Genomic DNA, 22,881 nt, shown 5'->3' on the forward strand with positions numbered 1-22,881 from the left:
AAAAAGAAAAAAATAATAAAATAAATCAACTGTTTGTTTAATTTGTCCATGATTTTTCTTACTGCTTCTCATATCCAATGTCTTATCAGTGAACGTAATCCATTTTTTCTACTTTCACAGTCTCTGCATTTGTCTCCTCTGTGATACAAGTCCACATCACCATAATTTCTCACCAGCCTTCAAAGTAATCTTCTTGCCTTCATTCTTGCCTCAGTATATATGTACTTTTTTCCTACAGAAGCCAGTGATCTTCTAAAAATAGAAACCTGATAATGTCATTACTAGGTTTAAAATACTTTACTGGTTTCCCTTTTAGCCATTAGGAAAATAAACTCCTGAACAGTAAACTTTCTTCTTGCTGTGGCTTAACTTTCTGTCATCATCTCTGACCACCTCCCTCCTCTGTTGTGTAAAATTCTCTGTGGTTTCTGTGACCTCGCACCTGTGTGCCTCCCCCCTGGGAAACTCCTAGATATTCTCCAGGCCTTGAATTGCATGTCATTTCTTCTGAGAAAAACTTTCCCTAATTCCATCAAAGCAAGATCAGTTTCCTCTTCATTTTTCATTACAGTCATTTCAAACTCTCTATTTTTGCAAATTATGTGCAATTTAATAATTTCTGTGTTTAATTGTTGGTATTCCCTCACAGACAGTAAGCACCATGTAGGTAGAAAACATTTCCCCTGATCCTCCACAATTAGGAGCACAGAGCAAGTGCTTAGGAAATATTTGATAAATGAAAATACAAATAGTGAGAGATTGTATGAAGAAGGGAGATTGTTTATTGGAGCCACCGACAGTCTGTAGATTACTGGATTGAGAGCAAATAGAGAGAGGCCTTAGACATATAAAGGAAGAGCAGTCATTCCTCCACAGAATGGAAGTAAAGAATTAAAGATTTTAAAATTAAATTTAAAAAAAAAAAAAAGAAAAGGATGACTTTTAAAACTTAAAAAAAAAAAAAAGATTGGGTGGGGAAGGAAGCAAAAGAAGGGAGTTCTTACTAAATGGCTTTGATCTCAGTGGTATAGCAGATAAATAATCCATCTTTGGAGGATAAATTGAGAGATGATCCATTAGTTATTTTGAAGACAGTGAGAGTGATTTTAAACAGCAGCAGATAATAAGTCTAAAGTGAGTCACTAAAAGTAAATAAAATAATTCCTTAGCAACGTTAGCATTTAGGATAAATAGTTTGAATGTATGTACATCCATTTACAAAGACTATATGATTTTCTTCATCCTTGCTTAGGTATGAAGACAGAGAGAGGAAAGTTCTGGGGTTGTATAGGCAGGTAACTGGAGGTTTAGGAGGCCAAGAAGTTCTAGGATGATAAGGAAGACAATTAGAATGACTGGATTAGATAAAGAGGAGGATTCACCAGAGAGGAGAGAAATAGACTGAGAATGACAGAGAGGGGCAAGGAAGAGAAAGGCAAATTTTGGGCTCCTGAGAAATAGAAAATGAATAGTGAGCAAAGGTTTGGGCCAAAAAATAAATATATATATATAAGGTTTTCTAAATTCAATATATTAAAAGAATGGCTTCTTTTAAATTTTTGGAAAACATCAACTAAAGACCTGATTTATTTTGAAATTAGAGTGAATATTTTGTTCAAGATAATGATCTAAATTTCTTATAGCCAAGTCACATTAAATTGACTTTTTTTTCCTTCGATATTCTCTTTTTCTATTGTAATATGTTTATTATTTTCTGTGCATAATGGTACTTTTTGTCATATCTGAAGTTATGTCAGATTTAATTTGGCTACCAAATCCTCTGTGCATATAGTGTCAGGTACTAAAGAGATAATCGTATTGAAGGCCTTTTAACAATGTTATACATGATAACTTGCTTGATTTCCCACTAGAATCCACTTGTGTAAGATGATAATTATCCTCACATATATTAGAGACAGACCATGATGCTTGATAAAGTCTTCTTTTTTTTATTTGCTCTTCTTTATTTTGAGCTGGAGGATAATTGCTTTATACTATTATATTGGTTTCTGCCATGTATCAACATGATTCAACATGGAGCCTCCCTCCCACCCCCCATCCCATCCCATCCTTCTAGGTTGTCACAGAGCACCAGGATGAGCACTCTGGGATGCTTGATAATGTCTTCTTTCGTGCCCAAATACCAACTTAAGAGAATATCTATAAGTATAAAATACCGTTTGCTTTGTTTTTATCTATTCTTCTATCATCACTTTTGCTTGATTATAACTTTCTGGAAGAAATCTATGACCAACCTAGACAGAATATTAAAAAGCAAAAACATTACTTTGCTGGCAAAGATCCATATAGTCAAAGCTGTGGTTTTTCCAGTAGTCATGTATGGATGTGAGATTTTGACATTAAAGAAAGCTGAGCACCAAAGAACTGATGTTTTTGAACTGTGGTGTTGAAGACTCTTGAGAGTCCCTTGGACTGCAAGGAGATAAAACCAGTCAATCCTAAAGGAAATCAGTCCTGAATATTCATTGGAAGGACTGATGCTGAAACTGAAGCTCTAATACTTTGGCCACCTGTTGCAAAGAACTGACTCATTGGAAAAGACCCTGATGCTGGGAAAGTTTGAAGGCAGGAGGAGAAGCGGATGACAGAGGATGAGATAGTTGGATAGCATCACCAAATTGATGGACGTGAGTTTGATCAAGCTCCAGGAGTTGCTGATGGACAGGGAAGCCTGGTATACTGCAGTCCATGGGGTTGCAAAGAGTCAGACACAACTGAGCAACTGAACTGAACTGAACCTATTTGAGAACCAGGAAGGGATTGGCATACTTGGCTAGGAGTAAGGTATGGGAGGAAGAATAGGTAGAAGAGAAGGCATGAAGAGTAGCAGGGACCGTCATAGATGGCGTCGTTACTGTAAGGAGTTTGTGTTTTACTGCCAGTGATTCAAAAAGATATAGGAGGGTTTAGAGAAGTAGTGATGTATCAGAGATATGCACTGACCTATTTGGTGGGGACACAGGGAACTCAAGGGTGATGCCAGGGTTTGGAGCTTGAGTATCTAGTAAATGGCATTCCCATTTAATGAGATGGGGTACAACTTGAGAGAACTTGGTTTGCTTTGTTTTATAGGAATCTCACCTCTCCCTTCCCACACAGTTTTTACTGGAAAGGGGACTAGACCAATTGGTAGTGTGATTTAAACTATTTTATGCTTGAAAAAAAGAATAACAATGATGATGGCAATAAGTCATGCTTGATAGCTCTTCCAGTTTACAAAATATTTTAATATCCAATAATGCATCTGCATTGTCTGGCTACACTGAGGGTTTCTGTATCTATTCCTGATTTTTATTGGAAAAAAAATAATTTTTTGAAACATAAGTGATTTGTAACATACTTTAAAATGCATAAAGAACAGTTTGCATCTGCTGAAAAGGAGTGAAGCAAGGAAAATTAGTTCTTGAAATATGTCAAATAGGAGTTAAAGGAAAATTGAAAATAAACTATAATGAATGATCTTATTTACCCAATTGTCAATTAATATATGTGCTATAATTTGTCTCTCAGATCCAAGGTTCATTAGTGCCCACCTCATCCCAGAGAGTGACAACCCTGAAGATGACAAAGTGTACTTTTTCTTCCGTGAAAACGCAATAGATGGAGAACACACTGGAAAAGCCACTCACGCTAGAATAGGTCAGATATGCAAGGTGAGGCAAAGAGAAAATGAGAGCATCATTGTCTAATCACAGTTTTTTTTCTCCTTTCCCATCTTTGTACAAATATAATAAAAATATGGCTAAAAAGCCTGCCTGATCATTATAAATATTTAAATGGCAAAAACATATTATAGTTGCTTATGTATAACCTTGTAGTCAAACATGCAGGTGGAGGTTGTCACATACTATTTCACAAGTACATTAAGTAATGCTAGTTTGAAATTCTAGAGAAATAATTTTTTATATTACCTTAGAAAATAGTTTTTGTATTCTCAGACCTAGTAAAGTTTCCTATAGTGTGTAGGTTTTCAATGAATATATTTTGTTGGAAATAGCTAAAGTATGAATATAAAAGAAAAAACAATATAGCTTATTTTTATAAATTTATTGCATTCAGTGTGCACATACAAAGCAAACATACATAATTTTGAAGCTGTGAGCTTTCATATACTGTATGGCACAAAATTGGATGTGAGATACATTATAATGTTAGATAGAATAAAAAATTTGTCAGTAAATACTTAAGGTTAAATAGTGTGAACATATGGTAACAGTATTGTTCTTACCCTCTATACTATAAAATATAGTATATATGCAATATGATTAAAGCCAACTATTATTGTATTATTAAAGCACCTTTCATCTCAAGAAAATCATAAGGACAAAGTCAATTACTGTCTTCAAATGAAATTATTTTTTAAAAAATAATGAAATTTTATAAATCCCTATCTTAGAAGAGGGGTATAACCTCTTTTGTTCCACAATCATGATTTAATTATTTATCTAGTATGTTAAATTACTGGAAAATTATAAGTTTTAATGATCTGGAAACATACAAATGATATATGAATATATAAGAATCTTTTCTCTACAAAATATAGAGCATCATTAAAAGCACTACTTACAAGGGTTAAAAAAATCTTTATACTAAATAAAATCATATAAACAAAATATAAATCAGTGTTATAATTTTGAGGAAAAGATATTTCTTCAAAAATAGGCACATAAATACTATTTTAAAAGTCTAGAAGTTATCAGTAAAAGCATATCATCATAATAGAACTTATTGCTACATTGGGTTACAGTTAATTTTCATTTTCAATGAGCAGTTGCTTTTTCAATACGTTACTCTGGAATGACTACTAAAATTTTTCTGATATTTTTTTCAACATGCTATTTGTAAAGTCAGAATTGTTTCAACTGTTTGAACTTATAAAAGTATTTGATGCTTAGCATGCTTTTCTGTTGTATTTTGAGTCTGGGTTATGAGGCATGCAGTTATTCTTTCATTCAATAAAGACTCATGAAGTGCTGCTGTGTGCAAACGTGCTTATTTCCATGAACCAGCTTACTTAGACGGATAAAATCTTACTACGTAAGAGAGAGAGGCTTAAAGCAGGCAAAACAGACACAAGAGTAATATTGTCCATTGCAAAGTGGTAACAGAATGGAAAAAGTACAGTGACTGTTTAATCCTAAGGGATATTTATTATAAGTCACTCCTTGCATCAAGTTTGAATGAATAGATTGCACCAACAGCAGGATGAGAATGCAGTTATTTATATCTAGTCATTTAAAATTCATTTATCAATTTCAAAAATGAGGAATTGCATTTTGTGTATGTTTCATATACAAAAGATACGAGACAATTAAACTAATATTTTAAATTATCATTTGCACGCACAGTTTTTAAAACCATTATTCCCTCCATTCAGAATGACTTTGGGGGCCACAGAAGTCTGGTGAATAAATGGACAACATTCCTCAAAGCTCGTCTCATTTGCTCAGTGCCAGGCCCAAATGGCATCGACACTCATTTTGATGAATTGCGTAAGTAGCTAATGACGTTGATGTTGCATAGAGTATACTTGTTCAGGCTTTGCCATAACCTTCAGAAATGCAAATTTCCCTAATTTTATTTTTAAACAGAGGATGTATTCCTGATGAATTCTAAAGATCCTAAAAATCCAGTTGTATATGGAGTGTTTACAACTTCCAGGTAAAGAGCATTTTATTCTCTTATTATCATAGAAAATCCATGTCCTTTGGACACTGTTTTAAGTGTCCATATTTGTGAAAATATGTTTTTGAAAGAACAATGTTGGCTTAACCTTTGAGCTCTTGTGCATTCTTGGGTGCTTGAAATAAGTCATGATGTAAATCATTTTATACATAAATCTTAGCAAAGAAGGTCATTACTATAAATTTAACAATGAAATGCATGCCATGCCCTATGTATAGCTTTGACTTGAAAAATTTGAATGAAATATAAAATATTATAAACATAGAACGGGGATGATCCAGAGAGATGATATGGGGTGGGAGGTGGGAGGGGGTTTCATGTTTGGGAACTCATGTACACCCCTGGTGGATTCATGTCAATGTATAGCAAAACCAATACAGTATTGTAAAGTAAAATAAACTAAAAATAAAAATTTTTTAAAAAATAAAAAATGAAATCTACGTTTTGTTAACAGTTTATAGTAATATAAACTAAGGGTGAAAAATCTTTTTTTCCTCTTCTCTGCTTTCTCTTCTCTCTTGTCCTTACCCTCCTTCTCCCTCACCTCCTCCAACTCCCTCCTTCTTCTCCACCTCCCTCTCTCTTCCCCTCCTCCTTTCCTCATTTTCATCTCCCTCAAAGCACTTGCTGTCAATCAAATAGCTTATTTTCTGACTGTTCTCTTCAGCATAAAGTTTATATTACCTGGAGTTGCTGAATTAAATATATATTTAATATATAAATAGTGTTATGTATTTGGATATGTATAAATGTTTAAAAGGGAAATAATTTAAAATCAAAAGTCAGGAAAAGTGCTGCAAAGGACTGTGATAGCATAAAGAAAGATTAAACTGCAATGTCCAACACTGATTTATTCTGTAGGTATTAAAACCATTAAAATTTGATTGGACATATTCACTTAATTTTTTAAAGTAACATGATATGAATGTACATATTTGTATCATATATTGTCTGTTTATGACAGGAATACATACATTCTGTGAGTACTTAGGGGCTTCCCAGGTGGTGCTGGTGGTAAAGAACCTGCCTGCTCATGCAGGAGATGTAAGAGATGCAAGTCGGATCCCTGTGTTGGAAGTTCCCCTGGAGGAGGACATGGCAACCCACTCCAGTATTCTGGCCTGGAGAATCCCATGGACAGAGGAGCCTGGAAGACTACAGTCCATAGTGTCACACAGAGTCAGACATGACTCAGACATGACTGAAGCAACTAAGCATGCACACATTAGTACTAAAGATGGTTTCATCCATGCCTTCTAATTTTGAGCAATGATAATTTGTTCTCTTACATCTTATTAAAATATATATACATGCAGCTTTAAAAGTACTAAACACTATTTGAGAATTTATGTTCAGGTATTGATAATTGCTATCTGAAATTTAAGACATCAGCATAAATAGCTCTGTCACTGTATAAAAATGAAATTCTGTATTTGTTCTCTCTTTTTTAGTAACATCTTCAAGGGGTCAGCCGTGTGCATGTATAGCATGAGTGATGTGAGAAGAGTGTTCCTTGGACCATATGCTCACAGGGATGGTCCCAACTACCAGTGGGTGCCTTATCAAGGAAGAGTCCCTTACCCACGACCAGGAACTGTAAGTGACCTAGGTGTTCAAGACAGGAAATGAGTACATTTATGCTGAAGACTTAACAAAAAAGCAGCTATGCACATATTTAGTGCAGATTATAAAAAAGAATGATTCCAAGACTATAAATGAAAGCAAGATGAGGATTTTGTCTGATACCTTGAAATTCCACATTTAACAACGTGTTCTTCAGAGGCATCAGTGTTTAAGTTCAGTGCCTACCAGTAGTCATTACCCATAATTTCTGAAAAATAGAAACTGAACAGATAGCTTTACTTATTTTCTTTTCTGAAAGGGATATAGTAAAAAGGGATATAGCTTTCATGGAGAGCTGAGACAGTTAAGATATACCTGGACTTGTTCTCTTTGATCGTGGTGAAGGCTCAAGAATTGCCATTAAATAGGAGTAAAACGTTTTTAACCAGTATTTTCTTCCTGTGAAAATCCCTCAAATAGGTAAAGAAGATATGCAAGAAATAAAAATACCTCATGGAACAGGGCCCCCCTATTTTAACAGATGCTGTCTACTCTCACTGGCCCCTCTCCTCCAGCAATCCTAGGCACACTCCAGCTCAAAAAAATTGGACAGAGCTCATAATAAAACCAGATTTAAGCCTACAGTTTAAAGTAGGGATAAAAAAAGAAAAAAAATCAATATGGTCAAATGTAAGCAAAGTCATCAATATGATGTCAGAAGTTCTAAAATACGTGTATGGATTCATCCAGTGCAACATTTTCTAACCCTAAAAATCTTTAAGGAAATAATTTCATATGATGAAAAAACTTGTTCTTTAAATTTGTTTGTTTAATTTCACATGAGTTTTATTGTTTAATTCAAGTAAATGCTGTTTTTATATGATTTTATTGGACATAGAATGCTTTTTAATCTTATTTGTTTTCTGTATTGCTAAAATTACTTATTAGCATTTCATAAAGGTTACTTCTAGTTGATGGATTTTGTAAATAAAAAATTAAATAGACTTTCAGAAGAATAAATGAATAAGATAGAATATCCATTGATTATAAGAAGCTAAATGGTTTTATAAAAATGCATATGATATTTACTCCATTTCTTAATGATCAACTGTTTCACTTTGTTGATGGACAGTTTTATAACTTATGGCTGTTTTTAATTTCTATGACTAATTAATGTCAGTGTATTCTAATTGTAAACTTGCTCTGGGTTTACTTCAACAAACTTGGTGAAAGTCTTCCATTAGATACTGTGCTTTTATTTGGAGCTGCAGAGTATTTGATCTGAAGATGTATACAGTGTATTTAGAATTAATAGCAATTAAAATTTTACTTTGTGTCAGGCCTATTTATATGTATATGTATATTATATTCAGCAGCCCAATTATTGTCCCCATCTTACAGATCAAGACTCTGAGGCAAAAAAGGAGCCAGGACTAATTCAGGCAGTTTGGTTCTAGAGCGTGAATTCTCACCCATTATTCACAGATAGTTGTTATAACATGGAAGATCATGGCAGCAATTTGCACCAAGTGCTGGAGGCAGAAGGCAAAAGGCCTTAATTCCTTCTCTAAGCCAGGAGTTAGAGAAGGGCTTCCACCTTGCCCTGTGAATAAAATTCACTCAGATGAATCCATTAATTTCAAAAGTGGGCTTCTGAGAATATGCCATTCCATCAACACTACTGGAGAAAAACACAGTAAGTGGCCTTCAAACAGTGTGTCAATAGAATGGCATTTTCTTTATTTTTAAACAAAAACCTACAGCTTAAGTAGTACTAAATACAATGATAAAAGCTAGGCAAGAGAATGAGACAAATTATAAGATAAAAATCTAAAATACATAAATCTCTTAATATGCAATCTTAGATTTCTAAATTTTTGCAGGTTATTTCTAAATGATGGTAGAAAAGCAAAAAAAAATAATGTCATAAAAATATGTTTTATTGTTTCTTTTAGGAGTTTATACAGCTATACAGCTACTTGATATTTCATTAAATATTTTTTTAATTTACTAAAACGGAAATAATTCCCTAAATCCCTTAACTGATATATTAATGTGTTATTGTGTGTATATCTGGTTACTATATACATATATATTCATAGATAGATACTCTTCCCATTTCAAAACAAGTTTTATTTATTTCATTTCTCATGAATTATTAATGATCTGTATCAAGGTAATGACAAAGACAATTGATTTCTCCTTCTAAGCCTCTTGCAAGATCAGGAACCACTTAATTACATTTTAGCTTTCAAACTCTTAAACTAAATGGCAGAAATTACCTAAGTGTAAGGCAAAAAAGCAAGAAACGGTGATATTGTACTCTAAAAGCTTTTACCATATAACTAAATGCAATAAAAAAGAGACAGACTAAAATTGGAATTTTCTTGTTTCTGTTTTATTGCCCTAAATGGAGCATTTAAGTCAGAGGTGATGTCATGGCAGTATACAACACTGCATTCTTTCTGGCTTTCTATGGCCATCATCTTTTCTGCTTGCTCCAGTGTGTTTGGTCAGTTTCTGTACCATACAAATTGGTAACACTTTGAGTAACACATCTTCTTTTCCCTAAAGTTACTGTAATTATTAATGAAATAATATTTTTAGTACTTTTGTAGTATTTTTTCAGGGTTATATTAAAATAAAGCAATAAAGAACAGTTTATATTTTCTCAATTTGAAAGGAACATATTTATGTTTAGCATGATATCATAGGGAAATATGAATGTATCCAAGAAAATTATTGACTTTTTCTAAACTAATGATTAATTACATTCAGTGATAACATATTTCATTCACTATTTCAAATTCTTCATTGATAACGTAATGTAGATGGTATTGTCACTAATAAAAGGCATCAGACTTCTGTACCCTGAGTTCACTAGATACATTTATAGTTCTTGGTGAGAAATGATGACATCCCATTGAGACTTAGGATATGTTTAGAAAATATATACTACATATTATATCTACTAATTTAAGTAACATTATTTTATTTTTGATTTTAACAGTTACTTAAAAAAATTTGCAGATTTAAATTCTAGACAATTGAGGCCATATAATATATAAATTATAATCCTATTCATTATATTGTAATCAAAAGATATTATTCTCTTTATTTTAATAGTGTCCCAGTAAAACTTTTGGTGGATTTGACTCTACAAAAGACCTTCCTGATGACGTTATAACATTTGCAAGAAGTCATCCAGCCATGTACAATCCTGTATTTCCTATCAATAACCGGCCGATAATGATCAAAACAGATGTAAATTATCAGTTTACACAAATTGTGGTAGATCGAGTGGATGCAGAAGATGGCCAGTATGATGTCATGTTTATTGGAACAGGTAAATGTTTTAACTTCAGCTCTAAATGTTCTTCCAGAACATTGCATTTAACTAATTAAGTATACTAAAAACGGAGGGAATGTTTTATAGTCACTGTCAAGATATGCTATGCTGTGCTTAGTCACTCACTCATGTCTGACTCTTTGTGACCTCATGGACTGTAACCCGTCAAGCTCCTCTGTCCATGGGGATTCTCTCAGCAAGAATACTGCAGAGGGTTGTCATGCCCTCTTCCATGGGATCTTGCCAAACAGGGATCCAACCCAGGTCTCCCACATTGCAGGCCGATTCTTTACCATCTGAGCCACCAGGGAAGCCCAGAATACTGGACTGGGTAGACTATCCTTTCACCAGGGGATCTTCCCAACCCAGGAATTGAACTGGGGCTCAAGGTATAGTTAACCTCTGATAAATGACTAAAAAACCCATGAACATTGTCCCATTCTAATGTGTCATATTTTTAGACAAGTTGACATTATTAACTTAAATCTCCTTTTCAATCAAAAGTTGATAAATTTAATCAGGTAAAGATAATGATTAGGTGAACAATCAGTGTCTATAATTGAGTCATAACTCTTTTTTGACCAGTGGTTTTTCAGGACAAAGATATTGCTCAAACCATGCATAAAATTCCCAAGAGAGTCAATAAATGTTCTATAATATATTGATGCAAAACTATCTGAACTTTAAAATGATCATAGAGTGCAAAAACCTTCCAGAAAATAAATTTTGGCAACAAAATTTGTTTAGTCTGTTTACCATACAATGAGAAACAAAACAAAGCAAACCAAACTTCATCAGAAAAACAACAAAGTGGACATAAGGAATCAGCATATACATTTTAGATTCATTGCTGCATAAATTTAACAGTATATCTTACCAATTATGTGACTAGAAACAAGTATTTTGTAGGTAGGTATATTTTTAGAATGAATTCCATTACTACTATAACATATTACTCTATTTCCCCCTTACTCTCTTTAATAATAGTATTTTGAAAGCACCAGTTACAAATCTGAAGCTTGCTACTTAGGGTCAGATTCCAAGGTAATAAATTCCTGGTCTCCATTAACGTTAACTGACATAAATCAGTGGGAAACAGAGTGAGTGCTCCACTGAAATCTTGTGTAATAACATTTATTTTCCCTTGGTGAGAAACAGAGAAAAAAATTGCATTAACTATAGGGGAATGGCACCTGTGCAGTAAGCGCTTTGAAGACTTAAAGTTTTATAACAAAATTGTGAAATACTTAATGTTATCAGGTGTAACAGTGTCAGGTTCTGAGCAATACATTATAGTTTCCTTTTATGAGGGAGAAAGTTTCTCTATCAAATTAAAGAATCCCAGTGAGACTTGGAGTTCAGTAAAAGTCAATGAATTGCAAGTATCAACTTCTGGTTATAAATATCTTGAGAAATTATAAGATGATAGGATTTCTCTTCAATAAATATTAGTTTGTCATTTAATGTCAAATTATAATTAGATCTCTCTACAGAGTAGTTAAGCTTGTTCGATAAAGTCGCACTTGCCTTTTTCTTCACCTCTGGCCTTTAATATTGAAAAGTCCCCCACTCATTGTCACTGAAACAAAAGCTTGCTTCTGGCAGTTTGACCAAAGAAATCCAAGCTTGAGTTTTCAGTTCTTCTTGGGACGTGAGCTGTCTTTAAAGGAACCAATTTTATGAGCATGTTGAACATCTGATGTTGTGGATGGCTATTCGTCAGCACAGAACAGGGTCATCTGTCAGCAAAGTAAATTGATTACAGTAATTTTACCTTTTAACTAAGTTGCACATTGATCCTGGTTGAGTAATCTGATTCAATTTGTGTGAAATTGTTTGAAATACTACTCAGTAAAACTTGATCTGGAACACAGATAAGGTTATGTTTGGATACTGGAGACCGATCAGAGGCACAGAGTAGATTAACCTAATTTACCTTTAATCTTTGGTGTTATGAGTAGTCTAAGGTCCTGTAAACATAGAAAGACCCTCTTAAAAGACAGCTTAAAAAAAAAAAAAACTGTACAAGGGATACACTAGCCGCCTTTCTTGAGCTCACATACCACATCATATTGATCCCCTGAAAATGGTTATCTGTGGTATGAATACTCTGAATTATTTTTATGGTGTAACATTTTTTACAGACAAGATTTTTCTTCTCAAATAATTTGTCTGTTAAATTTGATTAAAATGAGCCATCCATAGCTAAAAATAATTCCATTTCATTAACTGATGAAAAGGAATGTCAAAGAGTCAAATTTTTGAATTTCATAGATCCCTGTTCTTTCTTCTATCAAGAATAGGAATGCATCGCTAAATACTGGAAAATTAGTAGGCTTCCCAGGTGGTGTAGTTGGTAAGGTTGGTAAAGAATATGCGTGCCAATGCAGGAGACCCAAGAGATGTGGGTTAGATCCCTGGGTTGGGAAGAGACGCTGGAGTCAGAAATGGTAACCCACTCCAGTATTTGTGCCTGGAAACTTCCATGGACAGAAATGCTGGTGGGGGTTGGAAGAGTCAGACACAACTGAGCATGTACACAAGTAGCTTCTTAACCCAACTTAGAGTAAAAATAGCAACTCTTATCATTAAAACACTTTGTATCTTTTAGCAATGAATAAACAATACTTGAAATCTCTATTAAAAGGGATTCACTTTAACAGTTATTTTATTATTTATAATGATGAATTTAAATTTTTAACCACTCTAATATGTTAATATGTTAATTAAACCAAAATTGATTAGGCCAAATATTGAAAAACACTCTAATAAGTAATCTAGTATTTATTATGAGAAGTCAGATTAGCACTAAATGGTCATTGAGCTGTCTTTTTAGGGACCTCTAAGTACTAAAGCCTTCCTCATGGGAAGATGGTGAGCAGTTGGGCTCTGAAGCTCAACTACTTTTGTTGCTTGGCAACATTGCTTCCATTTTGCTTGAATATTAAATATTGATAGTGGTTCCTGATTTCATGACAAGAACGAGAAAAACTTGTCATGTCAAAGTGTAATTTTTCTTCTTTTTTATTTTTTATTGGATGAAAGATTCTTCAGTTTCTGTAGTGCTTTAAATTTTCAAAAGTTCCACACAGATGATTCCATATAACCCCATAATAATCCTTTTTTGCTCCTACCTCTATACTGTCCCTCCCCCATTCTCTCTTCCCACTGTTAACCATTCATTCTGTTCTCTATATCTGTGAGTCTGCTTATTCTTTTGTCATATTCTAGTTTGTTGTATTTCTTAGATTCCACATATAAGATAGATAGTGTTTGTCTGACTCAATTTACTTAGCATAATGCCCTCCAAGTCCATCAATATTGCTATAAATGCAAAATTTCTTTCTTTTTATGGCTGAGTAGTATTCCATTATATATACAAAAATCTCATGGATGGAGGAGCCTGGTAGGCTGCAGTCCATGGGGTCGCGAAGAGTCGGATGTGACTAAGCGACTTCACTTTCTCTTTTCACTTTCATGCATTGGAGAAGGAAATGGCAACCTACTCCAGTATTCTTGCCTGGAGAATCCCAGGGACCGCAGAGCCTGGTGGGCTGCTGTCTATGGGATCGCACAGTCGAACACGACTGAAATGACTTAGCAGCATACACATACCACATCTTCTTTATCCATTCATCTGTTGACAGACACCTAGGTTATGTGCATACCTTGGTAGTTGTAAATAATACTGCTGTGAATATGGGAGTGCATGTATCTTTTTAAGCTAGTGTTCTTGGTTCTTTTCTGATATGTACCCAGCAGTATGGTTGTTCTGATTTTAGTTTTTTGACAAGCCCCTATACTGTCAAATTGATACTATTTTTAATTTAGGGTTTTTTTTTTGAGACACCTGATAATTGAGATTAAAAATAAAAATAATCCAACTTAAGATTATATATATATATTTTTAATAACACAGGTTTAGAATAAAACCACCTTCAAAGCTTCATTTATTTCTAAAAAATTCAATTGTTTTTATTCCATAGCTACATTTATATTTTATCTAGTTTCATGAAATACATTTGAATATATATTACTAATGCTATACCAATAAAATAAATTTTAAAATGCTGACATCAAAACGCCATTCTTTCTATTCAATTACTGATATAATTTATTAGCACTAAACTCTCTTTAGATCTGTTTAAATTGTGGTGTTCTGTACTTTCTTTCAAAGATGTTGGAACTGTTCTTAAAGTAGTTTCAATTCCTAAGGAGACCTGGCATGATTTAGAAGAAGTTCTGCTTGAAGAAATGACAGTTTTTCGGGTGAGTGCTGCTTAATTTCAAGTGTCAACAAGTTCGCTTGTATGTCCTTCCCCTAGGACAGCTGCACACTGATCTTGGTATGGACAAGTAGTCTAGCATACCCTTCTAATTAGCCTGTCAATTAAAAAGCCAGACTAGTCAAAATAAACCTTGAAACTTTCAATGCTAGTTAAATCTAAAAATGTAAAGAAATATATCCTTGGGTCATATTTTGTTTTCTCAGTGATAAATTATATGATTTACATTTTATACTATCAATATAAGTTACCTCACTGAACAAACTCTGTGTGCCTCCTGCCTCCCAAATCCCTTCTTTCACACTTTATGGTATAACTGGGGTGACAGATGATTTCCATGAATGTATTACAGAAATACATTCAGAATGAAGGAATGAAGACATTTCAGTAATTTTAAAAATCTTATTTGTGAGTTGTTTTATCACATTTTTATAAAGAAATCATTTGTTAGCAAAAGAAAATGTTCACGGTTTTCATATCACTAGTGGAAAATTTGTTACAAATTCCTAGTCTTTACAAGTAAGAAAGGTACTGGTAGTTGTCCCTTTGTTGTGAATCACTTATGGCTCAGCTAAGTTTATACAAGACTGGGGATAGAGGCAGCAGTTCATGTGTTGCAGTGAGAGAAGAAAAGTAAAGTAATTGAACATATACCACAGTCCTTTTTTCCTTTTAGAAAATCAGCTAGGAGGAAGTTTGAATTGAATTGAAGTTTGGTATGAATTATTTATGAAACATAACAGAGAAATGATGCCTATCAAAGGTGTTATTTCAGGTTTTGATAGAAGAAGGTAAAAACAATCAAACAATTATAACTAAAAATAAATTGAATTATTTAGTGGACAGAAAATGAGAAATGTCGGATCTAGTCTCACAACTTAAAATTACCTTATTTAGTCTCCAGGAATCTCAGACACTTTATCTATAAAGTGAAGTGCCTGTATTGAAATTTTCAGTTGATTAAATATTTTGATTGTAAGCAAAACCTACCCAAGACTTCTTTTAACCCTGTACTTATTAACTCAGTAGGGCTTTTGCTGCCTATTTCAGTAATTGTTTGAAGAGAAAATAAAGTAAAATATGGCAAGTTCCTAATTGATATTGATTCAGGTAAAATTGTAATTGGCTTTGAAACATGTAACTGATAAATCATGACACAGACACCTAGTAGTAACTAAGAAATGTTCTGCTGGGAAGGTCTTAGGTTCCTGAATCACACCTACATAATAGTTCTGTTTGGACCACAAGCAGTACATCTGTGCTTTCCCATCAGTATAGACAGGGAAAATATTACCTATCTTACAAGGAAGCTAGAAGAATCAGAGACGCTGTCTGTGGACTCTCCGGGACAGTGCTAGTTACTGTGCCCAGAATCTTATCGTCAACATAGTTTTATTTGTTGTAGTTTGTCTACAGCGAATATAAGCTGCATTTACAGTGGCTTTCTCTGCTAATCCTTGGTTTAAGCCTTAAAATCACACAATCATTATAATTCTACTACGATTTTTAAAAATTAAGTACTTGGACCTTATTTTGTCTGTTATAGAATGATGACTAATTCCTATCTTTCACTGCCTCCCATTTCAGAATTTACATATTGATACTTTAGCCTACAAATTCAAAAACACAGTTATCCAAATGGAATGTGTCAGTCGTATAGAGTCCATTTAGATTTAGCAAACAAATTATAGACACTTAGAGTCGGACACGACTGAGCAACTTTACTTTCACTTTTCACTTTCATGCATTGGAGAAGGAAATGGCAACCCGCTCCAGTGTTCTTGCCTGGAGAATCCCAGGACGGGGGAGCCTGGTGGGCTGCCGTCTATGGGGTCGCATAGAGTCGGACACGATTAAAGCGACTTAGCAGCAGCAGCAGCAGCAAGAGGCAGATATATAAATTTTCCTATATCCATTATTGGGTCTCCAGAGCCTAAAATATGTTTTCAACCAGCATTTGTTAAATGAATAAAGAAATCACTTTAAAAATAAAGGAGTTTAAAGTCTTCTCTAGGGAAACCCTCCTTAAAATGAGGTGCCAGAGTATGAGGAAGATAAACCAAGAACAGCAACAAGTTATCCTGCTTGATTATATCCCATATTATTTTCTAGTAGAAAAACATTTTTACCAATTATTTTTTTTTTGCAAATCTATATTGCCACCACCATGCAAATAAAGTTATAGGAGATACTAAAATATTATGTTAACTTTAGAATTTCTTAATTGTTTCCAGAATCTTTTACTTTTGGGTTTGTCATGGTTCCTCTGCATATTCCCTTCAGTTACTGTATATTATTATAACAAGTTTCATTTACTAATTCAACTCTAAACAAACATGTCCACCATTGTTCTGGCACAGTGCTAAGTTCTAATGAATCAGGGATGAACACTATAAACATGGTCTCTGACCTTACCTAGCTTAGAGACTCTTTCTAACATGTTATCCCTCATAGTTTCAAGTACTTGATTTATTATTAGTACAATTAAGTTTTATCTTATAGAATTGTATTGCTATGCCATGCCATTAAATAAGGTTCTTTTTTCTATCATTTAATCGGAATATATATAATTTTGTAGTAATGCTATCTCTGGGATTTTAAGTTGATATTTCACATCTTATCTAGATTTGTTTTAGTAAATCAAAACAAGTTTTAGTTTAAAAATGCTACTTCAAGCTGTTAAATGACTTTCAGCGAAATCTTCAGAGATGGGAAGCCAGCAATCTTGCAAGCACAAATATTTAATGTCTACTAGATTTTATTAGTGTTTTGCAATTTCCAAAGGATTACACAATCTAATTATACCTGTAATAATTACTGAATGATTTCTGCATGGTTTAAGATGTCATGAGAGAGGTTCTTTATCAATTTTTAACAATTAGGTATAAATAAGTAATAATATGTTTTCATGGAAATGATTGTTTATGAGTTTATGATTTTATGAAAAGATTGTTTGCAACATAGGGATGCATCTTCCTCCGATAAATATTCCATTTCTCTCCCATATTCTCTGCCATGCATTGTTGTCATTATTATTTCTTTGGCACTCAAGTAGACAAAATGTATTTGGGCAGAGTTTAAAGAAATATTTACTTTCAACATTCTATTCTATCAGGCAAAGTTCATACATATATTGTGGTCTAGCAATTGGAATATTTCACTGTCAAACTTTGTTTAATTTTGCGGAAGGAGGGCAAAAAACATAACACATTAAAGCAATTTCTATATACACTGATACTAGCAGAGAAATGTTATAGTTTCCTTATTTTTATTTGAGCCTTGCAAGTTACTCCATTTAACATAAAATTTAAAAGGGTTAACTGAAGCACTATGTTGATTTGACAAGGTGAATAGACAAGAACAGATTTAGGGTCCTGGTGGTATCTGATACTCTTGGATTTTAAAAAGAAAGACATTAATGTCAACCAAACAGTTAATTTTACCATAATATCATCTCCAAGAGACCATATTCATTATGTATCTTTGCTAGTCTGAATGACCAACCTCATATAAAATTCTAATTAAAGGCAGTGCTGTGTCCATTGCCATTTTGAGGTTGGTTTTAGGAAAACACCCTGGCTAATCACAGGACATTCCAGTGGTTCTAGTTACATTAAGATACTTCTATTCTGGGTGAAATCAAATCCCAATCAGAGTATAGTAAGAAGAATATTCCTCAGTGATAAAATTTCCATTTTAGAGTAAAATTTTATTGGGAAATAAGAGACGAAATAAATTGGCTTCTCAGGTGGCTTAGATGGTAAGGAATCTGCCTTCAATGCAGGATTTACAGGTTTGATCCCTGGGTTGGGAAGATTCACTGGAGAAGAGAGTGGCTACCCACTTCAGTATTCTTGCCTGGAGAACTTCATGGACAAAGAGTCAGACACAATTGAGCAGTTAACACTTTCATTTTCATAGGACTCTAGAAATTACTTTAAATAGCTATCATATAGTCAAAATGGTATTAAAGTACTAAGACACAAACCTATTTCAAATATTACTTGTAACATAAACTTGTGATTGAATCTCAATTACTGTGATATTCCAAACAAATTGGTTTAAACTCAGTTGGGCCTCAACTTCTTCATCAGTGTTTTTGTTTTTCTAATTAAGGTTACTAGTCAATTGTAGTTGTTATTAACTAGTTAAATAAATGACAATCTCATTTAAAATAATTGCTTGAAAATCCTAAATCTAGGCCTTGTTAAAAATATTCAAAAGCTATAAAACTAGAAATATGTTGATTTTTCTTTATGCACTTGAGATTTTTTTTTTTCCAGTCCAAGTAGGGTTTTACTTTTAATACAGTGACTGGTTACATCAAGTTGCAATGCATTTAGTACAGCGGATTTTATTTATACTGCTGTTGACTGCAAAGGATCGCAAGGCATTTACATAGATAATGCATTCATTTTAAACCCAATTTATGCAGTATTCCATGAACAGCTGAGCAAACAAATGAAAGAGTTTAATTTTCATTCAAATGTAAAACATAATTGATGCTTTCCAAAACCTAGTCAGTTAACTCATTCTAAAGGAGCTTCAGCATGCTTAGCATCCAGGGAGTGCTGTCTGATTCTCCTGGGGTCAGCAGGTTGAAGAGCTCTGCAAGTGTGAAAGTTTAATAAGGAGTAGATTTAAAATATCTGAAAAAAATATATATGGCAAATTAGAGTCATAGAAAATCTTGAAAAGATGCTAAGTTTTTAATTTCATTTTTGCTCGAACTCCAGTTGAATTTGCAATTAAAACCTGTTTCATGAAAAAATGCTTATAAAGCTACATCTGTTTTAAATGGAAGTCATATTCACTACCAACTAGGCTCAGAAAAAAAACACAGCTTATTTAAATGGATGTCATCTTAATATATTCTGTTAAAATTCAACCACAGGCAGCATGTAGCACATCCTATTCCAAACTGTTTCATGATCTAAAATAGAAGTAAGCTGCTTTTAATAAAGAGATTCTAGGATCTTAATTTAAGAACTTTGAAATCATTATATGGCACAGTGGAGTTTCTTGTATATTGAGGTTTGTTTTGTTTTACAATTTATATATAAAGTGATCATTTCAGTCTACCTTACAGACATTTTAATTTTGTATTGTCGATGTATGTGAAATGTGTGAAAATTCACCAGCTTCACTTATAGATAGCTTCACTGAAGTTGTTTGAAAAGAGCCTAGACATAGCTAACTTTAATTTTAATTATACTACCTGTTAATTCTATAAGAAGTACTTTCCTTGCACCTTGGCTATAAAATTTATTTCACGAAAGTCTCCATGAAGTTAGCTGCTTACACACATAACAACATAACCATTTTCCCTGTGAAACTGTTGGAATGGAAGAAGCTGCTGTGGAATATTTTTCTGCTTTAAATTCTTTGTTTGGATTCACTGATTCCAATATCATGTAAACCTAAATATAACAATCAGTTTTGTCTTCTCAAACTAAAAATCTATGATAACTTGGTCCCTTGATTTTTGTGATTTGATGGAATAAATTTCAAAAATCTTATCTCTATATAGAGAAAATTGATAGATATTCCTTTCATCATAGTTGTCTTTATGATGGATAGTTCCTATAGAAAATTGTTATCTGTAATGTTATTAAGCTATGAAAATGGGTAACTGTGGGGAAATTCTAAATTATCCTGTCAAATTAATTTACATCCTAAATCATTTGTCTCATTTATGTCTCAGGCAGGTAGTCTTAAATCTGTTAAGAAAATTCTATGCTCAGCTTAGATATCAGAGTTTGAAGTGGAAATCTGCAATTCTATAGCTCATAGGAGGTAATTAAAACCACAAGTGTGGATAAGCCCATCAGGAAAAGAAGGTAGCATCCAAGGAGGAGTGGATAGGAGTCAGTAAGGAAAGGCAAACACATGAAGAATGACTAGAGATAGGAAAAACTCTGAAAAAATTAAGAATAGTTAATAAAGAGTTCCAAGGCATAATGAAATCTAGAGGAAGCAGTCAAGAATTGAGTGGTCACTAGTGCTATATCAAACAGGAAGTCCAGTAATAATAATAGACTGAAAGCTTCCACTCACCACTACAGGTTATCAGTGATTCCTCCTTCTGAAAATCGTAGGCCTTCTCTTTAGAGTAAGGCCTAGACTCAGTGGGCTGAGGGATGAATGGCACCGAATGAGACATGAGCAAGTAAAGATGGAGAGTATAGAATAATCACATTATTTTCAAATAAAATACAGATAAGCTTGAAGGGTTGGGGAAAAACTTTTTTAAAAGATGGCTCCCTGTGTCTCATACAAATTCAGTGGAAGGAACAGAGTATAATGGAGAGAGTAAAAGAGATATGAGAGAAAGGGGGAAATTTGTAGGGAATTCATTTGCTCATTCCATTTTTAATAAATAATTATCAAAAACTTGTAAATATAGTTGACCTATGAACAACTTTGGGGGTTAGAGGCACCAACCTTCTGTGCAGGGGAATGCTGCTGCTGCTGCTAGGTCGCTTCAGTCATGTCCGACTCTGTGAGACCCCATAGATGGCAGCCCACCAGGCTCCCCCGTCCCTGGGATTCTCCAGGCAGGAACACTGGAGTGGGTTGCCATTTCCTTCTCCAGTGCATGAAAGTGAAAAGTCAAAGTGAAATCGCTCAGTCGTGTCTGACTCCTAGTGACCGCATAGACTGCAGCCCACCTGGCCCCGCCGTCCATGGGATTTTCCAGGCAAGAGTACTGGAGTGGGGTGCCATTGCCTTCTCTGGTACAGGGGAATATCTGAGTTTAATTTTGCAGTTGGCCCTCCATATCTCTGGTTTTGCATGCATGGATTCATCTAACTGTTGACGGTGTAATACTGCAGTGTTAACTATTGAAAAAAATCCATGTCTTTGTGGACCCTCAAAGTTCAAACCCCTTTTGTTCAAGGGACAACTGTAGGATAAGCAATCCCAGGTATATGGCAGTGAACTAAACAACCAAAAATCCCTGTGCTAAATTAGTCTTGGGTGGTAGGTGATTGGGGAAGGCTTGGGGCAAGGAAGATAGACAGTTAAGAAACATGACATGCCTCTTCCGTTGTCCTCACATCCTATCAGCCTAACCTCTAATTCCCACTGTGTGTCTTTCACTGTTTTTCCTCCATACTTCTCTGACAGGCAAAAGGGCAAGCAAGAGTCACAGCTAGGGGTCTCAGGGATTTAACAGCCCTGTGGGCATGCAATGACTAACTTTTCTTGGTACTAACCTCAGTGGATAGCATTGAGAGAGTCATTGTCTACTATCCTCAGATTTTCTCTCAGTGTTAACTTACATGACCTGCCTTTTTATTGACTTTTCCTCCTCCTTCTCAGTCCTCCTCTCTACCTTCAGATAAGAACTTTGAGGTATAGGAAGAAACGCGTAAGACACAAGATGAATATCACCTATAAATCATATACATACAAAAAATGTCATATTTATGTATTTCTAGATAGTGATAAGCACTGAATAGAAAACCTGAAGCAAAGGAAGGATATGGGAATGTGTGTGTGTGTGTGTGTTGAGTATATGCATGTGCATGGGAGAGATAGGAGAGATCTGAATAAACACTATCTGACAAACATGTTTGTAAAGTATTTTACATTTATCAATTAACGTGATCATTATAGCAATCCTATGCAGAAGATACGATTGTATTCATTTTTCAGATGAGAAAGTTAAATTAGAAATAGTTTCTATACCACACCTAATATCAACCTTCTGATAAGATTTGTGTTACTACCATTTGAATTCATACAGTTTGACCCCTGAGTCCAACTCTTTACACTTTCTTCAGGGCATGACTTCAGGCTCTTAACAGAGAGAGAACTTTTAGGATTTTGTTCATCCCGTCTAAGCCTCCTTCTCATTACCTTTCTATACGCCCCCCCCCACCCCACCCGAAGCTATCTCTTGTTAGTGTTGTGTTTGTCACTGATGAAACAGGATGGATTGGAGTTCAGTGAAAGTGAATCTAAGAGAAC

At 34.1% G+C, this 22,881-nt stretch overlaps 1 protein-coding gene across 1 annotated transcript in view; it reads left to right on the top strand.

The window, feature by feature from the left end:
• The window catches only part of SEMA3A (semaphorin 3A), a 238,760-nt gene that overhangs the window by 186,171 nt on the left and 29,708 nt on the right, over positions 1-22,881 (top strand). Inside the window, exons 7-12 of the mRNA XM_068972706.1 lie at positions 3,532-3,674; positions 5,399-5,513; positions 5,613-5,682; positions 7,158-7,302; positions 10,396-10,615; positions 14,796-14,887. Coding sequence (XP_068828807.1) covers positions 3,532-3,674; positions 5,399-5,513; positions 5,613-5,682; positions 7,158-7,302; positions 10,396-10,615; positions 14,796-14,887 — 785 coding nt within the window. The remainder of the gene's footprint in view (positions 1-3,531; positions 3,675-5,398; positions 5,514-5,612; positions 5,683-7,157; positions 7,303-10,395; positions 10,616-14,795; positions 14,888-22,881) is intronic.

Source organism: Capricornis sumatraensis, chromosome 5 (assembly GCF_032405125.1).
Source record: "Capricornis sumatraensis isolate serow.1 chromosome 5, serow.2, whole genome shotgun sequence".
NCBI lineage: Eukaryota > Metazoa > Chordata > Mammalia > Artiodactyla > Bovidae > Capricornis > Capricornis sumatraensis.